The sequence below is a fragment of the Sus scrofa genome, chromosome 13, assembly GCF_000003025.6.
Source record: "Sus scrofa isolate TJ Tabasco breed Duroc chromosome 13, Sscrofa11.1, whole genome shotgun sequence".
Classification (NCBI taxonomy): Eukaryota; Metazoa; Chordata; class Mammalia; order Artiodactyla; family Suidae; genus Sus; species Sus scrofa.
In genome coordinates, this window is record NC_010455.5 from 29,148,480 (window position 1) to 29,166,356 (window position 17,877).

At 46.2% G+C, this 17,877-nt stretch overlaps 1 protein-coding gene across 4 annotated transcripts in view; it reads right to left on the bottom strand.

Moving 5' to 3' along the window:
- Positions 1,897-17,877, bottom strand: part of XCR1 (X-C motif chemokine receptor 1) — an 83,427-nt gene continuing 67,446 nt past the window's right edge. Inside the window, exons 1-2 of one of the 4 annotated variants that reach the window (XM_021068580.1) lie at positions 11,088-12,723; positions 1,897-6,818 (exon numbers count right to left, since the gene is read on the bottom strand). In XM_021068580.1, coding sequence (XP_020924239.1) covers positions 5,693-6,694 — 1,002 coding nt within the window. In that variant the 5' untranslated portion in view covers positions 6,695-6,818; positions 11,088-12,723 and the 3' untranslated portion in view covers positions 1,897-5,692. Of the gene's footprint in view, positions 6,819-11,087; positions 12,724-17,877 lie in introns of those variants that run through there. The other 3 variants (XM_005669459.3, XM_021068581.1, NM_001001622.1) reach the window with 3 other exon arrangements.

Below are 17,877 nucleotides of genomic sequence, written 5' to 3' on the forward strand. Positions count from 1 at the left end.
ACTCTGGAGGTGACTCCTCTGAGCCCGCACCTGTGCTGAATAAACCTTGCTTTTCCATATCTCTGAGTGCTGTTTGTCTCCTTCCATTGCCACGGTTTTTGCGGTTTCTGCAACAATGCAAGATCCTTAACCCACTGAGCAAGGCCAGGGATTGAACCCACCACCTCATATTTCCTAGTCAGATTCATTAACCACTGAGCCACAATGGGAATTCCTCATTAGCTATCTTTTCTAAAGTAGGTATAGATAAGGCAGTGAGTTAGAGGGATGGAACAGTAGGTTTGTGGTGGTTCTGGAGAAGTGACTTCCATTCTTCCTGTTAAAAACTATGAAAGGAAAAGGAAAGAATGGGAAGGAAATAGCAAAAGGAAATTATCTTTCCTGAAATGGAGCCCCCCCAAAAAACTGAGCTCCTCTGTGGAGAGAGCAGACACAGGTGGGCACTTCCTTCCCCAGACTCCCATAGTTCATTGCAAAGTGGCTTGAAATAATTTTTTTTTTTTTTTTTTTTTTTTGTCTTTTTAGGGCCACACTCATGGCATATGGAGGTTTCCAGGCTAGGGATCTAATCAGAGCTACGGCTGCCGGCCTACACCACAGCTCACGGCAACGTCATATCCTTAACCCACTGAGCGAGGCCAGGGATCAAACCGGAAACCTCATGGTTCCTAGTTGGATTCGTTTCCACTGAGCCACGACAGGAACTCCAGCCTTGGAATAATTTTAATGACACATTTTTAAGGTGTGCTTTCCCAGTGTGTGGACAGTCAGGTCAGGTCATTTTCTCTCAGTCAAGAGGGTTCATCCAGGTCATCTGGAAAAAGGGCCAAGAATCACCCGGGCCCGGAGCAATCCTATGGAAATCTTTCCCTAAATAGGAATGGCCAGAGGTTGGCCAGCTTGAGAGTGGGGCTTATTTTATTTTTGTGGTCTTACTGCTATACTCCCAGTGCCTTTGCACAGAGCCCAGAGCAGGGCCTCTACAAGCGTGGCCAGGGACCTCTTGGGGTCTACCTATCCCCCTCTTATCCCCACCCTCATCTCTAATCCCTGCAACCATCCAATTCCCTGTGCTCATCTCTAGTCCCATGCCCTCTCTCTAACTATGGGTGACACTCAAGGAGCCAGGCCACTTTTGTCATATTTGATTCTTCTGGACACTCTTTTGTGGAGGGGCTGGGGCTGCTGAGTATGAGAAGGGATTGAAACAGTCTCACATCTAAAATCTGGACTGATCCCAAGGTGGAAAGAGGACCTCTGTACTAGAATAATTTAATGATATGTTAGCATAACCTTCTTTTCCTTCCTAAACTTCCCCCAAACCTGCAAAATATCTCCTATCAAGTTTTCAGGGGAGTTCTCTTGTGGTGCAGTGGGTTAAGGTCCAGCCTTGTCATTGCAGTGATTTGGGTTACTGCTATGGCAAAGGTTCAATCCCTGGCCCAGGAACTTCCATATGCCAAAGGTGCAGCCAAAAAAAGTTTTCAGGATCCCTGAAATTTCCCAGTAGAAAGTGATATTACTCTTTCTGATTGGAGGGCTGATCTGTGGAAGGTCCTTGTTCAGGCACAATGGGTCATGAGATAGAAAAAAACTTTGGACTTGAAGATGGAAAACTCGAGTGTCAGGCCAGGGGAGAGACAGGAACAGAACACTGAAGCTAGGAGCACTCAAGACAGACTTGGCCTCCTGGACAATTTTGCTAAGGCCTGAATGGAGGCAATTTCCTACCATCCTGACCCACACAGGGCTTGTTCCACACTTTATCTCCAGTCTTCCTTCTGTATCGCTCCTTTCATGCAAGATCCTAACCCAGATCCCTCATAAGCAGAGAACTTCTAAAAATCTTATGTAATGATCTTGGGTAGAAATGAGGGGGAAATGACCAGCCCAAGGTAAGTTAGTACATGCTTATCTTTTAATTGCATATATGATTCAATAGGCTTTCCATTTTCATGAGATGATTTCAAGAGTAATTCATATTTTTCCCATCACAGGCAGGTTTCACAAACAAAAGGCATCAGGAGTTCAACAAACCAGGTGCTGTCCGAGCTGGTGGGCCCTAGGGAAAAGTTCATGTGAAGTTCATTGGGCAGTGCCAGTGCTGACTGGAAGATGTAAGAGGGCTCCCTTTTCTCCTCATCCTCTCCAGCATTTGTTATTTGTAGATTTATTAATGATGGCCATCCTGACTGGTTTGACGTGGTACCATAAGTTGATATAATCACTATGGAAAACAGAATGGGGTTTCCTCAGAAAACTGGTCCAGGAACTTCCATGCCATGGAACTACCACATGATCCAGCAATGAGTGGGCTGAAGGAGGGGAAAGCAGGAGGTTGTGGCTTGTGAAGAATGTGGTCAATAAATGTGGAGTGTGGTCACTGGGGTGCAGCTCACGGACTGCTTCCTTCAGCAGTCCTGCCCACGGCTCCTTTTCTGGAAGGATGGACGCCCCTCCATCTTCCCATCCACACCTCTCTTTGTTGGTGCCGCTTCCCTTGGATTTCCAAGGAGCTAGATTAGGAGAAGGCTCTAGCTGAAAGATGACCTTGGGAGCTAGTCTACTGGGGATGCCAGAGCAACACTAGAAATGCAGAGAGACAAACATGATTGTACCAGTGAAGTGCACCCACGGATATCGCTGTATGTGTTGAAAAGAACAGTTAGATAAGCATCTTTGGATGTGAGGGAATGGGATGAGGTGAGGAGATGATGGAGTGGGGCCCTCAAAGGGCATGCTCTGTTATGACATGACATCCCCAAATTGGCCTTCTAAGAAGAGAGGGCTCAAAACTTGTGCTTTGCATTGGCGAAGTGGGACTGTGTGAGCAGCAGTCCCCCTTCTGCTCCCTGGGCTTAGCCTGCCCCTTCAAATGAAAGTTGAATAAAATTTTAATAATATCAATTTAAAGGGGGTGTAGAAAGATTAGCCTGACCAGAGACCTAGCTCTGACCCCACAACTATCTCTGTCTCTTTCTTTTGCTGTTTCTTTCTTCTGTGGTGAGTGATGGCCCTACCAATTGGTTAACAAGTCCATGGGAGTTCTAGCCCTTCACTGGCGTGCCTCTGAACCCTTCCCAACAGGTGATGCAGGCTTAATTTTTTTTTTTTTTTTAAGGCCACATTCACGGCCTGTGGAGATTCCCAGGCTAGGGGCTAATTGGAGCTACAGCTGCTGGCCTATGCCAGAGCCACAGCAACGCCAGATCCTTAACTCACTGAGTGAGGCCAGGGATCGAACCTGTAACCTCATGGTTCCCAGTCGGATTTGTTTCTGCTGCACCTTGACGGGAACTCTCAGGCTTAATTCTTAAAACTAGACCCTCGCTCTTCCCCAGCCAGGTCAGATTCTTTCAAGGCTGGCTACCCAGTGAAACTGAAGCTGGAACTGAAAAGGAGAATGTTCTACAAGCTCTCTAGGCTCCAGCTGAGGGCTATATTAGCAGCCACTTTATTCAACAAGCATATTCTGAGTGCCTGCTGTGTGCCAAGTCCCGCTCAAGTGACTGGAAGACTCTGGAATTCCCATCTTCAAGGAGTTACAGCCAAGTGCTCCTAACTGGGGTGCATGTCAGAATCACCTTTTCCAAAGGCCCCACTCCAGAGGTGAATCTGGTTCACAGTCTGGTCTGGGACCAGGTGTGTGGGGCATGGCAAAGTCTAGAGGGTGGTTTTTATCTATGTCCTTGGATGTGAAGCTGTGGGGCAGTGAAAGAGGCAGGCATGTATCCTATTAACTGAAAAGCAAGGGCAAGTTTAGCCATTGCCACAGAGAGGGATAAGCAATGTGCTCTGAGGGTAAAGACTAGAAAGAAAGGTTAATATTTATAAGAAAACGGCCTGGGGCAAACAAGGTAGAATATGTTGCATGGGCATGTCTCCCCAAAAAAGCATAAACTGAAAGAATAATAATAGCTGTCATTCTTTGCTCTCACTCAGTACTCAATGGTTGAATATCAGGGCCCATGCTTGGCAGGTGCAAGACCAGTTCCTGCCCTCAGGTGGTGTGCACTCTGTGGGCACAGGGTGATAAGACATCCATGGGTGTAACATGTTGGAAAGTGACAAACACTATTTTTTTTTTTTTTTGGTCTTATTAGGGCCGCACCCTCGGCATATAGAAGTTCCCAGGCTGGGGCGGAACTGCAGCTGCAGCCGCTGGCCACAGCCACAGCCAGAGCCACAGCAACACGGGATCTGAGCTGCATCTGCTACCTAAACCACAGCTCAGGCAATGCCAGATACTTAACCCACTGGGTGAGGCATGGGTACTAGTCAGGTTTGTTTCCGCTGAGCCACAATGGGAATCCCAGATACTATTTTAGAGGGGACAAGCAGAGTGACACGGCAACCTAGGAAGTGCTTTTCTGATTTACATATTGCAGAGGCTTCCAGAAGGAGCTGGTAGGTTAGGGAGTTGAAGGCCCAGCATGACAAAGGCCCAGAGGAGACTGACAGAAAGGTATCCGGAAAAGGGCCAGTAGTCTTTTGTAGTTGGATCCCAGGTGGCTTGGGGTGGGGGTAGTGGTGGCGGCTTGGGTTGGAATAAAAATAAGAAAGTTGGCAACAGATTGGAGGGGTCTTTCAAGGGGACTTTCTAAGTTTTGGGGGGTTTATTTGCAAGTCATGTGGAGCCACTGAAGCACCTGATGTCAATGCAGAGTATGCTTGGTGGGGAAAGAGAAGAGCAGCAGGAAGATGCTGAGGAAGTGAGGTGGTCTGGGGATGAAGCTGTGGGCATGTGAGAGACACTGGGAAGACAGCATCAAGAGGACTTTGCCATGGGAGTGGAGGGAAAGATGACACGGTTTTGGGGGGAAAGCTGGGACCATCAGCCAAGCAGGGGGAGAACATTTTAGATGGAAAGTGATGAATCAGAAATGTCAGCTCAATATCCATCTGAAGATGATGAGGTTTTAGAGGAATCTTCACCCTGGATGCCTTCATCAAGGTGGGTGTTTAGTTATCTGAGCTGTCGGGACTGGATTCTTGGCACCTGGAGGGTGGAGTCTATATCTCATTCATCCTCAGATCCTCCAGATAAATGCCGGCAGAAGATGGCACTTAACTGCATTCATTCTTTTGATAAAAGATTTAGAGACTAACTATGCAAGTGCCCGTTCACATGCTAGAAACCAGAACTGTGATACAGAACACGTCTCCAGTCCAGCTGTGGGTTTTTAGAATCCAGATTTCGTTCTGACTATGCTTATTTGAGGATGTGATTACTTCTGTCATGCACACAGCCTCTTCCAGCAGTCATTCAGAGCCAACCCCTCCAAAATCAGCCTGGACAACCGTACAATCAGCCGGGAAAGGCTGTCTTGCCAGCAGCCTACATCTTCATAACTGAATTTCTGACCCTGGAAATGTCTTGAAGTATTCCCTTTCTGGGAATCCTTTCATGTTTCAGAGCCTTCTGAACTAAGCAAGGATAAGAAATCCATGTCTAAATAGAGGAATAGATGATAAAAGATCTTCTCGAAATCTAAGAAATGCTTTTACGGGTGGCAAAATAAAATTTCCAGGTGGGGAAATTTTCTGTGGGGGGGGTGAAGGAGCCCGTGGTGTGATGTATTTCTTTCGCCCTCGCTGCTGTAGCTGCAGCATTTCCTAATGCCATGTCTTCCCCTCTCCTTCCTGCCTTACTTCTCCTTCAGCCCCTCTGTCTGCACCACCAAACTCCCCTTCAATAGAATGAGGTGCCCTCATAGGCAAAGGCACCCGTGGGGTGGGGTGATGGGGGAAAGCCGGGCACCTGCTGCCGGCAGAGCCAGAAATGCCGGAGCAGACTTTTGAGGTGTCTGCGGAACTTGACGCCGACAAAGACATAGAGCACCGGGTTGAAGCAGCAGTGGGAGAAGGCAATGTTGCGGCAGATGAGCAAGGCGTAATCCAGCTGTTGGCTGACCTCGCAGCTCTGAATGACCCCAAGTTTCAGCAGTGTCTGCAGAAACAGGATCAGGTTGTAGGGAGCCCAGCTGAGGAAATACGCCACCACGATGGTGAAGATAAGCCTGACTGTCCGGTGGCGCCGGTTGGACCGCGAGCGGAACAGGGTCCTGAGAATCTCCACGTAGCAGAACAGGATGATCCCCACAGAGAGAAGGAAGATGACATTGTGCTGGTAGACTGAGGCAAGGAACCACTGGCGTTCTGAATAATCACAGCCTGAGGGGAACACCTTGTGGAAGACGGCATCGGGGATGGAGGACAAGATGCTGGCTGCCCATACCGCTGCAGTCACCAGCACACGGCACCGGAGCGTGTGGACACGCAGGGACGAGATGGGGCTGACCACGGACAGGTAGCGATGGATGGTCATGATGGTCAGGAAGGAGATGCTGCTGTAGAGGCTGATGGAGAAGATCATGTTGAGAAGCTTGCAGAAGAAGTCTCCCAGCAGCCAGCCCCAGTGGTATCCCAAGATCCACACGGGCAGCAAGCAGGAGAACACCAGGTCCGAGAGACACAGGTTGAGGATGAAGACATTGGTGAGGGACTCCAGGCTCTCATACTTCACCAGGACCCACAACACCAGGCTGTTGCCCACCATGCTGAGGAAGAACACCAGGCAGTACAGGATGGTGGTGCTGAAGGTGGCGAAGACGAAGGTCTTCTTCTCACACAGAAAGCTCTGAGGATCATACTCAAAAGGGGTGGTGGACTCTGGGATATCTGAGGGCTCCATCTAGACGCTGAGAGCCTCTGAAATGATAGAGACGTGGAGTTCAAGGCCGTGTGCTTAGGCTACAGAGAAGTAGGATCCACCGTACCAGAAAGTGGGGTCCAAGGTCCAGCTACCTGTTGGTGAACTGTTTGTAACCAGATTAGGAAGGTTTGCCAGAACCTGAAGCCACCAAGCATGCTGTTTAGTTTGGTTAGCGGTTTTTTCCTGAGTAAGACTTTCTGGAAGAATGGGACATGAATTTTCAGTACATTACAGGCCCCTTTTCTCCTTGAAGACTGGCATCTGAATAGCACTAGGTTAGACCAGTGTCCCAGTAGGTGTAGAAGAAAGAGCAGTAGAAGGGGATTCAAAGACCTGAGATCCCACTTGCAGCAAAGCTCTTTAACCTTTCTCAACCTTAGTTCCTCACCTACAAAGCAGGGCTAATGATCCCAGAGTCATTCTTTCATTTAGTCAACAAATATCCAGTGAGCATTTATGATGCCTAGCTGCCCCTCCCTCTCCTTCTCTGCCTCCATCCCTCCCTCTGTCCCTTCCTTCCCTTATTTCTTCCCCTGCTCCTCCCTCTCCTTCCTCCCATGATGTGTAGACATCCTGATGGCAGGATTCTTCCAGGAAACTTGCTGTCTCCTGGAACAGATCCAAAAAGAGAGGACATAAACAAAGCAAACACCTACTTCTCTCCTGTAAATCCAGGTATGAAATAATCTCAGGACTTCCATGAATGTTGAGAATCTGGGAGATCAAGCCCCCACTAACACAGAGGATTAACTCTCAGAGCAGAAATCTTCATTTTCTAGGAGTTTGGTTTGGAGAACATGTTGAAATAACCTGTCTCCAATAGGAGGGGATTAGCTAAGAAAATATATATTGGATCAAATTGATTCAATTCCCTACATTAGTCAGATTTTTTTTTTTTTTTTTAGAAACAGTGAAACTAGAAGGCCAAAGAGACAAAGGGAGAAAGTGATTGAAGAAGTACAAATTTTGTTAGGAGAGGTAAATGAAGCTGTAGGACTGCAGAGGACAGGAAACATGTAGGAAGCAGCCTGAAACAGGTAACAGAGTTTTCAGTATCCACACGTGCCTGGCCCTGGGCTAACACGTTAACACTCACTGCTCCCTTAATCCTGCAACTCTCCTAAGACATGACTGTTTTCAGTTTACAGCCTCAGACTAACAAAATGACCTTCTCAATGTTTGGGCCAGGAAGCATCAAGGAAGAGTCAAAACTGGAACCCAGGCTCTGTGGCCTTGTATTTTGAGGAGAAATTGGGCAAAGAGTTTCCCAGAATTCCTAGTTTTGGATAGGAGGAATAATAAGGGGGGAGAATCTCAAATTTTATCCTATTTTAAGTAAAGTCAATTTGTGTCTCTAACTGAATATAGTACCTGTGGTTTTGTATTTTGTATTCTTTTGGTAACTAGAGAGGGATACTTATGCTTTTGCAAATTTACTGTCCACTTCTGTTTCTTTTTTCTTTTTTCTTTTTCCCTGTCTTTTTGTCTTTTTAGGGCCACACCCCCGGCACATGAAGGTTTCCAGGCTAGGGGTCCAATTGGAGCTGTAGCTGCCGGCCTACACCACAGCCAAAGCAACTCAGGATCCAAGCTGCGTCTTCGACCTCTACCACAGCTCACAGTAACACCAGATCTTTAACCCACTGAGCGAGGCCAGGGATTGAACCTGAGTCCTCATGGATGCTATCAGATTCGTTTCTGCTGAGCCATGATGGGAATTCCTGCTTCTTATTTTTAAAGTGTTTTTGGATTTTATTCATCTTTCTGCTTGGGATAGTATTGTTTTTCTTATGAGTTTTTAAGAGTACTTTATTTAGTCTGATCAACACATTCTGCTTTTTTTTTTTTTTTTTCCCCTGTCTTTTTAGGGCTGCTCCTATGACATATGGAAGTTCCCAGGCTAGGGGTCAAATCGGAGCTGCAGCTGCTGGCCACAGCCACAGCAACAGGGATGCGTTAACCCACTGAGTGAGTCCAGGGATCGAACCTGCATCCTCATGGATACTAGTCAGGTTTATTACCGCTGAGCCACCATGGGAACTCCAAACTGCTCTGCTTTTAATTTCATCCTACAGATTTTTTGACATTTAGAAATTGGGTATTTACATTTTAAAGAAGACCTTGTCTGACTCAGTACAACAGCCCTTAAAGATCAATGATGTATGCCAGGCACTATGATAGAGGCTGGATTCTAGCGTATAAGCACGAGGGATAAATAGTCTCTATATACAAGAAGTTCTAGTTTAGATTAAACCAGAAATTATACCAATCTCTGGGATTTCCTGTGGTGTGACAAGTAAGAAGAGGAGATATTTTGGGATTGGGGCTTTGTAAGTACCCTTTATATCATACAAAGCCAAAACTGGTTGTATGAAAAAAAATTTTTTTAAAGGTACTAAAACTCTGGTTAGATTGACAACAAATAAAAAGGGAAAACAAACTGTCATTAGCAGATATGATAGAGTGGTTATTGCTATAGATCTTACGGATGTTATAAGAGTAACAAAGAAATATTATGATAGACTTTATGTTAACAAATTCCACAACTTGATGAAAGGGACAGGTTTCTTTAAAAATTTAACCTACCAAAACTGACATGAAATGACATGACAAATACGAAAAATCCTACCATTATTATAGAACCTTAGTTAACTATAAAAAACTGTCCCACAAAGGAAACACCAGGAGTTTCCACTGTGGTTCAGTGGGTTAAGAACCTGACACAGTGTCCATGAGGATGTAGGTTTGATCCCTGGCCTCACTCAGTGGGTTAAGGATTCAGCAATGCCACAAGCTGCAGCATAGGTCACAGATGAAGCTTGGATCTGGTGTTGCCATGACTGTGATGCAGACTGCAGCTGTAGCTCTGATTTGGCCCCAGCCCAGGATCTTCCATATGCCACAAGTGTGGCTGTAAAAAGGAAAAAAAAAAAAAAGGAAGAAAAATAATCTGAATGCAGCAGCCTAGGTTGTTACAGAGGTGCAGGTTCAATCCCTGGCCTGGTGCAATGTGTTAAAGGATCTGGCATTGCTGCAGGTGCAGCTAAGATTCAGTTCCTGGCCTGGGAACTTCCACATGCCCTGGGTGCAGCCATTGAAAAAAAAAGGAAGAAAGAAAAACTCTAGAACTAGATTTTTCTAGTGCATTCTGTCAAACATTTAAGGAAGAAATAACACCAATCTTATACAAACTACCTAAAACACAAGATGGAATAATTTCCAAATTGTTTTATGAGCCCAGCATAACCCTGATATCAAAACCAGAAAAAAACATTACAATAAACGAAAACTACAGACCAATATCCCTGGTGAACACGTAAGATTCTTAATCAAACATTAGCAAATTAAATCCAGCAATACATTTTAAAAGGATAATACATCATGATGAAGCAGTGTTTATCCCAGAAGCATGATGTTGGTTTCATATTTGAAAATCAATTTACGTGACCATATTAAGACACAAACTATACGATCCTTTTCAACAAACACCGAAAAGCATTTGACAAAACTCAACACTCATTCATGATATAAACTCTCAGCAAAATAGAAATAAAAGTGGTATCAGTCACCTATTAATAAAATCTCCAATTTTTTTTTGGTTATTGATGCATTTACTCAAATTTCAGAGGTGCTCCCGGTCGGCACCTGCTAGACCTTGAGCGCAGAAAGGAGAGTGGTACCCAACCCCAAACCTCTCCTAGTTACATCCTCAGGATTTGGTTCTTTTTACCCATCATTGCTCTCCCACACCATCCCTGAGGCCCTCTTCAATTCTAAGAGAGCAACTCCAGCTTTCTGGTTTACAGTATAATTTGGTTTGAGAAACACAGCTCTAAATTATCCAACCACTATTAATAACAACATTGTACATAATAAAGTTCTTTTGGTTGTTGTGGGTTTTTTTTGTCTTTTTAGGGCTGCACCCACAGCATACGGAGGTTCCCAGGCTAGGGGTCAAATCCAGCCTACACCACAGCCACAGCAACGCCAGATCTGAGCTGTGTCTGCAACCTACACCACAGCTCATGGCAACGCTGGATCCTTAACCCACTGAGCGAGGCCAGAGATCGAACCTGAGTCCCCATGGATGCTAGTCAGATTCATTAACCACTGAGCCATGGCGGGAACTCCCATAATAAAGTTTTATGACAACAACAACAAAAAAGCACAAGGAAACGCAAAGCGTTATATATGACCATTGTACTCAAAGCTCAGTCCACAGCTTTTAGCAATGCAGGCCCAGGGAATCCTGGAGGGAGCGCTCAGGAATCTGCATTATTTATTAGCCCTCCACATGGTTCTAATACTACCTGGGGTTTAAGAATTTCTGATTAAGGCTATTAAAAGTAGAAAAGTTTGTAAAGGAACTCACCTATAATTGCACCTCTTTACATGCGTCTTGAGGAAGAAATGGTGCTTCTTTGTTTCGCATTTTGCTCAAAGAAACTGAAACACCTCCCCTGCCCAGTAGGCTAGAGGAAGGTGGGGGAAGACTAATGTGTGGCCTCAGAAGGAGATGGGAAGTCTTCCTGATCCTTCTTCTTCCACCTCTGAGCCTTCTGGCTTGATCCGCTCCCATCCCCCCACCCCCCATGCTACTCAAGAACTTATGTAGAGCCTGGCTACATCACTTGTCACAGTGAGGAGAGCTCTGGTCACCCAGCCTGTCTCCACAGGAAGCTGGGGTCAACAACTTAGGGGTCATCTGAACCCTGGGATCCTCCAAGGATAGATGCAGGTACTTTTGAGTTGGAAGCGATCTTAAAAGACAATGTATTTTTAAGTTACCTTTTATCAAAAACTACATTTAGTTAATGTACCAGTTATGCATGATGATGATGATGATGATGATGATGATATTTTAAATTGAAATAATTCATGTAACATAAAATTTATCATTTTAAAGTGTAGAATTCAATAGTTTTTAGCATATGCACAATGTTGTACATCATTATTACTGTCCCATCAGAACATTTCCGTCACCCCCACAAAGAAATCCTATACTTGTTTGCCAGCAGCCAATGGCACTCTCTACCCTGCTCCATCTCCTGGCAACCACTAATCTACTTTCTGTCTCTATGGTTTTGCCTATTCTGGACATTCCATGTAAGTAGAATCATAGAATATATGACCTTTTGTGTCTGGCTACTTTCACTTAGAAAATATTTTGATGCACCATTATAGCATGTACCATTACTTTATTTCTTCTTATGGTTGAATAGTATTCCATTGTATGGATAAAACAATTTCATTCGTCCAGTTACCAACTGAGGGATATTTGGGTTATTCTCACTTTTTGGTTGTGATGGATAAAGCTGCTCTGAACATTCACATATGTTTTTGTGTGGATATATATTTTCATTCCTCTTGAGTATTTACCTAGGTGTGGAACTGCTGAATTGTTTAGTAACCCTGCGTTTAGCTTTTTGAGGAGCTGCTCAACTGCCTTTCACAGAGCTGCACCATTTAAGTTTTCCACCGGTAATGTATAAGCCTCCAATTTTGTTGATTTTCCATTAAAGAAAATGACATGAAAGTCTTTCCAAGCCTACCTTATTCTTCTAACAGCTAGAAAGTGTTCCACTGCATTATGGTGCAGTGGATGCATTGCCCTATCAATGGACATCCAGTGTGTTTTCAATTTTTAAAATTATCACGATGCTGCAGGGAGCATTAATTTACATATACCTTTAATGTACCAGTGTTGATATTTATGTAGGATGGATTTCTAGAAGTGGTGGATTTCTGGGTCATAGGGAATGTGAATTTTACATTTTGGTTAAGTATTGACAGACTGCCCTTTAAAATTCTTGTATTTATTTTCATTTCCACAATAGTGTATGAGAGTTGCCATGTCCATGCACTTCATCAAAACCAGGTGTTATTAACTTAAACATTTCTGATCATCTTAAAAGGATACTTGTAGTACCATGTTATGTTGATTCAAATGTTATGTTACTTTGAGTTAGGAATTTTCTTTAAAGATTTATCATCCAGGGAGTTCCTGTCGTGGCGCAGTGGTTAACGAATCTGACTAGGAACCATGAGGCTGCGGGTTCAGTCCCTGCCCTTGATCAGTGGGTTAACCATCCGGCGTTGCCGTGACCTGTGGTGTAGGTCACAGACGTGGCTCGGTAGGTCACAGACGTGGCTCGGATCCCGCGTTGCTGTGGCTCTGGCGTAGGCTGGTGGCTACGGCTCTGATTGGACCCCTAGCCTGGGAACCTCCATATGCCGCGAGAGTGGCCCAAGAAATAGCAAAAAAAAAAAAAAAGATTTATCATCCAATTGCTGTGTGTGTACATGTGTGTGCAACTGCTTGTTGCCAAAATGGGTAACTCCTGGAGTTCCCGTGGTGGTACAGTGGAAATGAATCCAACTGGGAACCATGAGGTTGCAGGTTGGATCCCTGGCCTCGCTCAGTGGGTTAAGGATCCAGTGTTGCTGTGAACTGTTGGTGTAGGTCGCAGAGGCTGCTCGGATCCCACGTGGCTGTGGCTGTGGTGTAGGCCAGCAGCTGTAGCTCAGATTATGTCCTAGCCTGGGAACCTCCATATACTATGGGTGCAGTCCTAAAAAAAAAAAAGCAAAAAAAAAACAAAAAACAAAACCCAAATGGGTAACTATTGAGAGGAACTCATACAGCAAGTATTTAACAGATGTTTGTTCTCCAAATATAAAGATACAACTTGAAACCAATGTTTTCACATTTCCTCATATTTGGTTTCATAGTAAAAAAAAAAAAAATCATGCTCCTGTCTTTAAACAGAAAGTTCTAAAACACTGGTCAGGCTGGACAAAAAATGGGATTGAGATCTAGTAGCCTCATCTGGGCATAGAGGTCATAGATGTTCAGTTTTGGGTAAAGCAGGATGTGGACAGAGGCCTGGTTATCCCAGTTAGGGTATGGACCCATCTGTGGGGAAGTAGGATTCAGGGCAGAGACCAGCGCCAGAGGTCTTTGGCATCAGCATTAGGGTGGGGCTCTTGACGGGAATGAATTGCTGTTAATACAGGAACTGGTGACTCTAGATCCCCGGGGTCTCATGATGGTCCAGCAAGATGAATGGTTCTGTTTGAGCCTCAGCCCTAAGCACATGAGAAGAGCAGAGGTAGAGGCACATGAAAGGTCCTGCAGCTTTGGGAGCCCTCATAGATAGCATCCTGGCTTCACTGGGAAGTACATGCATAGGGCACGGGAGGAAGAAGGCTGGCAGCAGCCAGAAAGCCCGTCCATCTCTCTGTTGGGACATCCAGCTTCCAGCTGGGGTGGCTCCAGCAATGGGAGAGACTAGACTGAGTGTCTGATCTGAGCAGAGATAGGCTGGAGCTCGAGCATACCAGCTTGCGTTTTTAGTGATTTTGCAAGCTGGATGCTGTCACACGGATAGTCTGAAATCAACCATGTTGGATGTATTTACATCTCAGAACTTGGCAATCACTGAAGATCAGGCCTTTTCCCTCTGGAAAGCTGGTTGTTACCAGCACATCACTGGATGGAAAGTTATCATTTTCTTAGAACTGCTCCTGAGATAAAGTCCCAAATTCCTGCCCTGGCTGGTGTAGGGGTAACATTCAGGATGCCAGGAAAGGCCAGAAGGCCCTCTCAAAAGGGTGACTGAAAACAGTGTAAGAAAGGGACTTTTACAAAGGTGTGGGCAGGGTCTAGGGAACACAAGCAGTGACTGTGAAGTGTTCCTGGGCAGCAAGAGTGGGCAGCTGCTTCTGAGCCCAGGCTGAAGGCACAGGAGAGAGAGAGCCAAGATCCTGTGAGACCTCAGGACCCTAGGAGAGGATGGCTGGACCCAGACAGGATTTTGGCAGAGAAAGGGTTTGCTTCCACCCCTTGCTCAGCAGGGAGGGAGCCAGAGGAATAAATATGTCAGCCTCTTTCTCTTCCCCTCTGCACCCAGTTCCTGCTGGTGATTTCCACTGGAAGCAGGGAGGCAAGGGAGACTGCTGATGCAGCCCATGCAGGGAAGCCTCAGAGGCACAGGTGGGTGGGGAAGGTGGAAGGTGGGCCTGGAGGGACAGATGTCAGATACATAGTTTAGAGCCTGGATGCTCCCTCTCTGCCCAGCTCATTTAACGCACGCTCCCCTTGTCCACTGCACTCAGTGGCCACTACTTCCTGCCCTTCCCCCGAGCACATCACTCTTCCTCCTTGGCTTAAACTTCACCCTCCTGAAAGGTCAGGCTTTTGTCAACTTGTCATTCTTCAAAGCAATTCTGTTTATGCTTATTACACTTATTGTTTTAATCCAAAGATGATCCATTTAACAATTAAAATACCAGCAGCCAACATTTACTGACACTTCCCACATGCCAGGCACTGGGGAACTGTTTGTTAGATTGTATTCTAGACTATACTCTCCATGACGGCAAGGACAATGTCTCTGTCTTAGTCATTGCTCTCTCTCTCTCTCTTTCTCTCTCTCCAGTGCCTGGAACAGAGCCTGGAACATGCTAGGAGCTTGGCAAACATGTATGGAGTAAAAATCCCCACAATGAGAGTGGCAAATGGTTCCCAGCTCTTTTGCAGGATGGGAGATTAAATATGGCTTTAAACATTTCACTCCTCCTTCCATTGAGAGATGAAGTCTAATTCTAGTCTCCTTGAATGTGGGCTGGTCTTTTTTTTTTTTTTTATCTTTTTGTCTTTTGAGGGCTGCACCCGTGGCATATGGAGGTTCCCAAGCTAGGGATCTAATTGGAGCTGTAGCCACTGGCCTACACCAGAGTCACAGCAATGCCAGATCCGAGCTGCATCTGGGACCTATACCACAGCTCACAGTAACGCTGGATCCTTAACCCACTGAGTGAGGCCAGGGATCGAAGCCACAACCTCATGGTTCCTAGTCAGATTCTTTTCCACTGTGCCATGATAGGAACTCCTGGGCTGGTCTTGATGACTTGCTTGACCCAAAGAATGTGTTAGAAGTGAGATTCTGGGACATCTAGGTCATATGAAACATAATAGCTTTCAGCCAGGCCCCTAACACTCTCACTGGGAGCCCTGAGCCACAATTTATGAAGTCCAACTCCATGAGGCTGCCATGCTGGTGAGGCTGCATGGAGAGTGGCTGGTAGTTCCAGCTGAACCCAGCTCTCCAGCCTTCTCTGCTGGGCCCAGACCTGTAAGGGAAGCTGCCTTGCGGTGGCCCATTTGCCAGCTCAGTGGCATCAAGGGACCTCCACTGATGCCACATGAAAAAGAATTACCCAGCTGGGAGTGGCTCAAGCTTCTCAGTCACAAAATTATGAGCTATAATAAAATGGTTCTTATTTGAGGCAGGGGTCTTTTATTACATAGCAATAATATAATTTTTCAGGGGTATTTTATTATATAGCAATAGTCAGAACTCATCATATTGTTTAGGGGGAAATCCCTAGACCGATTTTCCATCCCACCTTCACCCATCCCATACTCCCAGGTGCCTCTTGATGAATGTCCCCACCAAGAATCTTGCTAACTCTCCAGCAACTTACCTTTGATGTGGCATTTACAGCGATGTTGACTCGATTTAGCTTCCATTTGAACATGGCTGGGAAATCCCCCAGGGGCAGGCCTGGCTGCTCTGCAGTAAAGACAGCTGAGTTGTTCTGGGCCAACTGCCAAGTCTTCCCATGGCCCTCTTCGACCTTTTATGAGGCTCCTTCCTTGGAAGACTGCTCTGCCCACCTGGCCCTGCACAGGCCTGGTTGGCTGATGTTCACACTGAGGTGGAGAAATACATGCACCGGCCGGGGGTGCCCTTGCTTCCACCACTGCCTGCTGCCCAGCTGGTCCTGTCCTGGGTAGAACAAATCCTGCTGGCATCACCAGGATTTGTCTGTGGGAGCTTCCGAGGCCTGCACAGGTTGCAGTTGGAGGACTAAACCCAGGGGTGTGCTCTGGGAGGTTCTGGATGGAGCCTTTTGGATACTTCTGGTAGCACCAGACTCAAGAGCCATTTGAGAAGCTTGAGGCCCCTGGACTTTCTCCGAGACCTCTGGAACCAGCTGTGTGTGGATGTCTCTGGGGCCTGGGGCTTTGCCAGCTCATCCTGAGCGCCAAGGTCTCCTTCTTCTCACTCCCTCTGGTGTTCCTCAAGCAACACCAGCATGGTAGTGGTGGTGGTGACGGCATTCTTGGCAGAGGCAGCAAGAGCTTGGAGAAGAGTGAGTACAGCATGTGCTTGTGATGCAGGGAGACAGGAGCATCAGGGCCAGAACTCACAGAGCCTCAGACACTCCTGGATGCTCCTGCACTATGTGGGAGTCATGATGAATGCAGCTTCGCTGGTCCTGCCCGGACCCAGAGCAACAAGCCCTTCTGGTGAGGTCCAGGCTTCTGCGTTTATGATAGGGGTCTGGGTGGTTCAGAAGGAAGCCAGGTAGTATAGATATCAACACCACGGGCTCTTGGATAGGATGCAGGGGTTCAAAATTAGACTCCAGGATTCCGTGCCCATGTAATCTTGATGCCTTGGTTTTCCCATATGGATTGCAGATAATTATAGCAGACAAAGGCTTAGAAAAAGTGAATGAGTTAGGTACTAAGGCCAGTGCCCAGTGAGCTGAAATAGCTGCAAGCTCCAGCTACCCTGCTGACGGTAGTAGATGCAGGAAGCTGTGTGGGGTCAGATCTCAATTAATGTTGAATGGAGCACAAGAGCAAAACACATTCAGTCATACCATTGGCACAGTGATGCCATGAACATTAATTTTTACAACAAGCTCTAGCATTATTCTGGATGCTGGTAGTTCAAAAAGGAATAAATCGTTCCCTGCCCTTAAGATGTGCACAGGTTCAAGATGTGGAAATGGGCAGTTTGGATGCAAGTGTGGTAAGAGCAGTGTGAGGCTCTGAGCATACCAGGCTTGGAGAGGCAAGGAAGGCTTCCTAGGGGTGGTGACATCAAAGGGAGAGCTGAAGGATGAGTAGGAGTTATGCAGGGAAAGGGCGTTGAATGCCAGGTGTGGGGGAACACTTATGCAGGAGCATACGCTCTGGGCCACCCAGTGATTCAGAATGAGAGAAGTGTGTGGTTAACTGCCAGGGTTTGAGGCTGGAAAGATGAGCAGCATCAGTTGGTTGGGTTGAGTTAGATTGCCTGATGCCTGCAGGTCTGACTAGCTCATCGCACGCACTGCACGTCCTTATCACAAAGGCCACTTGA